This window comes from Grammomys surdaster, unplaced genomic scaffold, assembly GCF_004785775.1.
Source record: "Grammomys surdaster isolate TR1022 unplaced genomic scaffold, NIH_TR_1.0 125861, whole genome shotgun sequence".
In the NCBI taxonomy this organism is placed as follows: domain Eukaryota; kingdom Metazoa; phylum Chordata; class Mammalia; order Rodentia; family Muridae; genus Grammomys; species Grammomys surdaster.
The window spans coordinates 2,490,169-2,497,161 of NW_021620687.1; the positions used below are offsets into that span (position 1 = coordinate 2,490,169).

The following is a 6,993-nucleotide window of genomic DNA, read 5'->3' on the forward strand; positions in this document are numbered from 1 at the left end:
CCGAGACCGCCGCTTTTCTAGAACCTTCCCCCCACTAACGCGTCTCCGCTTACGTCAGGCCGTTACGTAAACGTCCTAACCGCCGCCAATGGCGGGAAGGGCCTACACTCTCCCTACGCCAAGTACGTACTCCCCCGCCGTTATTTGCAGCGGGACTGCTTTACGTCACTGGCGCAACTCGCTTTAGTGAATTGCGGAAGGCTCGCGCTCGGCGTGTTACTACGTCCGGAACTAGGTCCGGCCCCCCACCTCCGCGTAGGCAGTCGAGAAACGGTCGCGCAGTTTGAAATTAACGCCGTCGGGAGGGGCTTAAGCCGGAGCTCGGGCGTGCGGCCACCCAAGCGCGCTCCCTGCGGCTACGCCTTTGCCAAGCCTGTCTCCGGCTTCTCGAGCCACACTGATATTTCTACCTGTCTGTCCCAAGGGTTGTGCTCACTCGGTCCCTCCCAGAAGGACTTGTAGTCCAAGTACAACCCCCGATGCCAAAAGCCTTGGGATCCCGCGCCCCGTGAGAGGTGGTGCTTAAAGAACCCCGCTGTTTATCTCCCGGGCCCTCAAGGTCCGGGCGAGGAGGTGGGCGGAGCCCAGCTTTGGCGCGCTTGCAGACGCAGAGAAGCCTCCGCGGTCCGGCCTGCCTGCCCTCCCCCACCCCCTCAGGAGACCCCCGGGCGCCACGCCGCGGACGGTGAGCTGCGCGCGCGCCGCCCCCCGCAGGACGCGTTCCCGGCGGGCCCCGCGCGGCCAGGGCGTGGGCGGTGCCTCCCCCTCCCCCCCGGCAGAGCGGCCCGCGCCCCCTCCCCTCGGATGTGGCTGAGCTGAAGCGCGCAGGCGGGAGACTCTGCAGGATCCGCGGCCCCGAGCATCTTGAGCGGTGAAGTCCGTGCCTCGCTTTCTTATCTTGCGCGTGGTGGGGGGGTTAGGATGCTCCGTGCGCCAGAGCTTTTTGCGGGGAGGCTGCGGGCCATGCGGGCCGCGGGCGGCGGGGAGGCGGGCGGCGGGGAGGCTGGCTGGGGCCTCCCGGAGGCGCCGCGCCGGCGTACGGGGAGACGGTACAGTCGTGCATGAGGGAGGGTTGGAGCCGGATGACAGCTGCCGAGACTGCAGACAAAGCGCGGGCCTCCCCTCCCCCAGCCTCGCCGCGGGCCCACAGGGAGAGCGGCGCAGGCTCTGCTGCTGCGAGGCCCGAGGCCCCGGGCTTCGGCGCGCTCCCGGCTTACGTGGCCGCCGCCGGATGGGGGAGGCGCGGGCCCGTGGCGCAGTGCCCTTGAGCCCCCGCCGCCGCCTTTGTTTCTCCCCGCGGAGGCGCTGACCACGAGGCCCCGCTCTCGAGCGGGGTACGGGCTCCCCTCCTTGGGCTCTGAAGGGGGGGCCCTCCTCGAAGTGGAGCGGGCGTGAAGGAGGTCGATTTCTTCTATCATTATCAGGGACAGTGTTGGGTGTTTGAGGCAGGAGGATTGCCAGGAGTTGAAGCCCAGACTGGACTACAGAGAGTGATTACTGTCCCTCCCCACCCCGAAAAAAAAAAAAGCCAGGGATAGGACTGAGACATCTTACTGTTCCTTTTATATCGTGATTGAAGAGGGAGGGCTTCTGAAAAAATAAGGATGGAATTATATGAGCTCCTTGGAGTTTTCAGAAATCTAAAGAAAAAAATCTTAATGGTAATTTACCGACAGAAGGTAAATAATCGTAACTGGTTTTGAAACAGAAGATTGCCTTTCATTCAAAATAAACATTGAAATTGTTAAAATTCTATTTGGACTGCAAAAGTAATTCTCACCAAGTAAAGTTGTCTGAGGTACCAGTGTTCCTAGTAAGATTATTTTTACTAACTTGGTTAAAGCACTAACATACTAATAACACAGGAACTCAGAACTGTTTTCCTGCATTTTTACCCGAAATTTACGTGTTGAAATCCCACACAAAACTTGAAGTTGCCTTTTGTGTGTCATTAAAATTTAACTGTCCTAAATTTTTTTTCTTGCAATAGCTCTTCAAGTCTCCGATTAAATTTTAAAAATGGCCTCCAATAAAACTACATTGGTAAGTTTGTGAAAATCTAAAACGTAAGAATCTTAACTGAAGGGTTTTTTTTCTTTAAATAAAAATTCCAGCTAAGAAGCCATGTGATGGTGGATGTCTTGAGTTTGAGGCCAGTCTGGTCTGCAGTGTGAGTTCTAGAATACAGAAAAACCCTGTCTAGGGGTGTAGGTGGGAGAGTTGAAATTCATGAAGGACATGGTTGTGCATTCCTTTAATCTCATCATAAGTGGGTGAATTGCTGTGAGTTAGAAGCCAGCCTACTTAAGTGTACTTACCAGCACTCTAAAGAAAAACAGGGCTTGTTACACTAAAATAAGGGTTCCCTTGAGGAGGATCACAATGCTTTTGTTTTGTTTGTTTGTTTTTCGAGACAGGGTTTCTCTGTGTAGCCCTGGGTGTCCTGGAACTTTCTGTGTACCTATTTACCTGCCTCTGTCTCTGGAGTACTGGGATTAAAGGTGTGGGCTACCACTGCCTGACCGACCCAGTTTTATTTATTTTAAATATAACTTGACAAAAATAAATTTGCCTAACTTGCTAGAAATCCCAAGAAAACAAGCATTCATTGGATTTAGCAACAGTCAGGAAATTGCTTAAAAGAAACAGAATTGATCTAACAGACTTTCACTCCTAGACACAGTTTGCAATTCTTGCTCATGGCAACATGAGCTATATCTAAATTCACTCTATGTTCACTAATGAATACTATTTCCAGAACAGTACAAATTCAAGGGCAATCATGCCAAGCAACAAGACTTTTGGAGAGCTTCCCAGGTTAAGTTCATTAACAATATCTATGTAGAAATCAAGGAACAATCTTAGGAATCTGTTCGTTCTTTCCACCTTTCCTTGGGCTCTGGAGACTTTTATAACCCAAACATGCATTTTTACCTCAAAACAAAAACATCCAGCAAAAGCTGTACAACAATGTTTCTAAATATGCATTGTGCTTGGGAGGCAGAGACAGGCGGATTTCTCAGTTTGAGGCCAGCCTGGTCCACAGAGTGAGTTCCAGGACAGCCAGGGCTACACGGAGAAACCAAAAAAGAAGGGAGGGGGAAAATGGGTCTGAAGGTGTATGTTTATGATCCAGCGTGTGAGATTCTGAAGCAGGCAGATTGCCTTGAGCTTGAGGCTAGCCTGGACTCTAAAATACTAATTAGTCAGGGCTGCATAGCAAGGCCCTGTCTAGAAAAAGATTCATGTCAAAAGAATGAAATTTATAGTTAGGGTTTCTACATTAATTATGACACATTAATTACAAGCATATAGGGGTGTGTGCATTAACATTTAAGTAAAACAAAACATGGGTTTTGATCCTTAATTTTCTGACCAAAATGGTCAGGAGGGTATTTTTACCTCATATAGTGCATGGCTTCAACTGGTCTGCAGAGGGGACTAGATTCTGTAATCGGAAGCCCGTCTGATCACTCTTAGATGACCCAGTACAGGTTCAAGCCTTAAATGATAAAGCATGAATCATCTGGTAAACTCTATAGGATGTTGTTAATGTACATATGGCCCTATGTGCTGATGGATTTAAGGATCCTGGTTTTGAGGGGCTGCTGTTGATTTTTTTCCTGCTTGGATCCTTCACTTGGTAGATGGTTTGAGGGACTAGACATTGGGGGAGGGGTGTTTTTAATCACTCCTTTAAATTTTTCTAAGTAGCATCTGTAGTTATGCATGGTGGTACATACCTATAATTCCAGCACTGGGAGAGGCTGAGTCAGAAAGTTAAAGGCTAGACTGGGCTACTATCTCAGAACTTGGGTGCAGAGATAGCACTGCTGTGGAAATGAAATGCTTGAGCATACTGTATTGGGTTGTTCTGGTATTCCATGGAGACTTGTAATTAACCATCTCAAGGTTTTTAAAAACACTTCTAGCACATCTGCTTATTTGCTTAGGCAGTACTCATAAGTAATGTTCTACCTACCCACCCCCAGTAGAAAAAAAGACGTTTTTTATTTGGGTGACAAGGTTTTTCTCTGAAGCCCAGATAATCAACATATTGCAGCTTCCTAAGTGCTACTAGTACGCACCTCATGCCCCTCTTGAAAGTAAACTTAGTTGGCTTCCAATTAAGATTCTAAGTTGAAAAACCTAGAAGGAAATAACTTTTCTCCTTCCAGTGAAATTAAACCAGCATTTTGGACTGTAAAAGTGACACTATTTTAGCTTTGTTTGAGTAGTCAGTAAAATTATCTACATGTAAAAATTAATGAAACAGTCTTACCCTTTTTAGTTTATATGTGGTTCCCATGATTGAGCCTGTAGTTGATAGTAAAACTCTGATTTTACTTTGCAGTTAATTTTTGTCCTTGATTTTAGGTTGATGTTGGGAAAGGGATGTCTTGGAGCTGTAGTTTTAGTAGTTCTACTTTGCTGTACTGTACTTAAAAGACCAACCATTTGGTGGGGTATGGTGGGCCATGCCTATAAATTGAGTACTTGAGGTATAGATTCTGGTGGATTGGGTCTTCTTAGGTTACATAGTGAATTTGGAGGCTACCCTGCTACATGTGACTCTGTCTTGGGATTTTGTTTTGGTATGAGTTTGCTTGTTTTTAACTATCACACTTCAGTCTTAATTGCTTTTCTATTGCTGTGATAAGACCCCATGACCAAGGAGAGTTTATTGAGATTTACAATTCAAGAGGGTGAGGCCATGATCATCCTGCTGAGAAGATGGCAGCAGGCATAGCACTTAAGGCAGTAGCTGAGAGGTACAAGGCAGAGCTAAATGCAAACAACATTGACTTTTGAAACCTCACACCGCCACCCCATCCCCCCCAACATACCTCATCCAACAAGGCCATGCAATCCTCAGTTATTCCGCCTGTGTCTGCGCCTGTAGAGGCCATTCTCACATAAAGGACAGTTAGCAGAGCTGCTCCATTCTCCATCACTGTCTGTTTCCTAGTTACTTGTCACTGTGTTGTGATTAAATGAGTGGTTTTGGGAAACTTGCTCATGTAGAATCCTGGGAAGAAAACTGGGAAAGGATAAGATTATTTCTCAGATGGTTGGGGTTTTTGGTGGTTTTTGTTTTTTAATTCTGTTGTACTGGTTAAGGGTATTTGGTTATAAGTGTAAATTGGTGGAGGAGAGATTTTGTTGTATTATCTATTGACTTTCTAGGAGGTGCTTATCCTGGATCACAGTAGTTTAAAGGGATACAGGGTTAAAAACTTTAAAAAACAAAAAATGTGTCAGATAAAATGAACAATTAGGCCTTAAAATGTACTCAAGTTTTAAATTTTTCTTAATTTCTCTTTTGTTTTAGCAAAAAATGGGAAAGAAACAGAATGGAAAGAGTAAAAAAGTTGAAGAGGCAGAGCCTGAAGAATTTGTGGTAGAAAAAGTGCTGGACCGCCGTGTAGTGAATGGGAAGGTCGAGTACTTCCTCAAGTGGAAGGGGTTCACAGAGTAAGAGACCACCGCAGCGCTTCACTCCTTACGGTTCTGTCTTTCTCAGCCAGGGTGTCTCGGGTAGCACAGACTAGCCTTCTCCCAAGTGCTGGGATTGTACTTGTTTACTATGCCTCATTTATGCATTTAGTTACTGTTTGTTCTGTTGTGATAGGGTCCCAGGAATCCCAAATTGTCCTTGAACTTGCTATAAAGGATAGCCTTAAACTCTGTTATGTCTGGTTCTGCCTCCCCAGAGCATAGGCATGTAGCACCACACATGTGTTACTTGGTCCTAAGAATTGAGCCCAGAGTTTTTATGCATGCTCAACCAGTACTCTTCACCACCTGCATCCTTGGTCCTTAGGTTAGTACCTTCAATGGTGCTTAGAAGAGCATTAAGTTTTACTCTTAGCTTAGATATTGAACCAGTTTGATTTGTTTGAGGTTTATTTAAGGCTTTAGGGTCTGGAGAGATAACTCAATGGTTAAGAACACTTGTTCTTGCAAAGGACCAGGGTTTGATGCCCAGCACCTACATAGTGGCTCAAAATCATCTAACTCAAATTTGAGGGTATCCAGTACCATCTTCTGACCTTGTGAAGCACCAAGCACCACTCGTGATGCACATGTATGCATACATGCAGAAAAAAACATTAATACACTTAAAAAATTAAACTAAAAAAGGTAAGGTTTTTAGCAACAGTTGAAACATAAAATTTTACAGTTTATTTCTGTAGACACTCAAACTTAGAAAATTAAAGTTCATTAAGATGTAATCTTTAGAATGCAAAGGATTAAATGTTGAGACATTTTTAAACAAAGCGTGTTGTATCGAATTCTCCTTCCCTGTTGTCTCTCCCACTTCCTAACCCATCTTTCCCTACTTCCACTAAGGCATTTGAATGTTGTATTAAACATTGTACTAGTTTGAATTATCTATGACCGAGAACCTAACATTTACAGTATAATATATTTATAGTAGAGAAGATAACACTGCAATAACACTAAATTTGAGACATCAGCACTCCTCCCTAAATTAAGTTTTGCCAGTGTTATAGTCTGAAGATGTAAGCAGAGCAAGTTATTGAGCCTAAGATGTTAATGGTGCCATTCCTAGTCCCCTGAAGTCCCTCATTCCAGCTGTCTCTATAAAGGTGTTTATGGCCAGAGCACAAGACATTAGTCAGTCTGTCAGTTGGTGCAAGGTGATCGATCACACTTCCATATTTGTGAGGTGTTCATTTTCTTCATGGGAATGGTGATTTCAGCTTTGTGCTGAGGCAGGACTGTCAGTCTTACCCCTGAAGCATCTATATGTGACTGTTTTAGGCTTCGGGGGCCATTGACTTGTCTTTACTCCCTCTGCATGAGAAGCAGAAAGGCAGCAATAGATGATGCATTAAGTGAATGTGACTATTACAATGCCAACTATGAGCCCTGGAATATTCATTCATTCATACATATTCATTCATATTCTCATATTCATTCTCTCTCTCTCTCTCTCTCTCTCTCTCTCTCTCTCTCTCTCTCTCT

The 6,993-nt window shown here is 45.3% G+C and overlaps 1 protein-coding gene across 2 annotated transcripts in view; it reads left to right on the forward strand.

Annotated features, from left to right (window-relative positions):
- The first annotated feature begins 761 nt into the window (after nucleotides 1-761).
- The window catches only part of Cbx3 (chromobox 3), a 13,454-nt gene continuing 7,222 nt past the window's right edge, over nucleotides 762-6,993 (forward strand). The window contains exons 1-3 of one of the 2 annotated variants that reach the window (XM_028790084.1): nucleotides 762-876; nucleotides 1,991-2,043; nucleotides 5,333-5,475. In XM_028790084.1, coding sequence (XP_028645917.1) covers nucleotides 2,020-2,043; nucleotides 5,333-5,475 — 167 coding nt within the window. In that variant the 5' untranslated portion in view covers nucleotides 762-876; nucleotides 1,991-2,019. The remainder of the gene's footprint in view (nucleotides 877-1,990; nucleotides 2,044-5,332; nucleotides 5,476-6,993) is intronic. The other variant, XM_028790085.1, reaches the window with a different exon arrangement.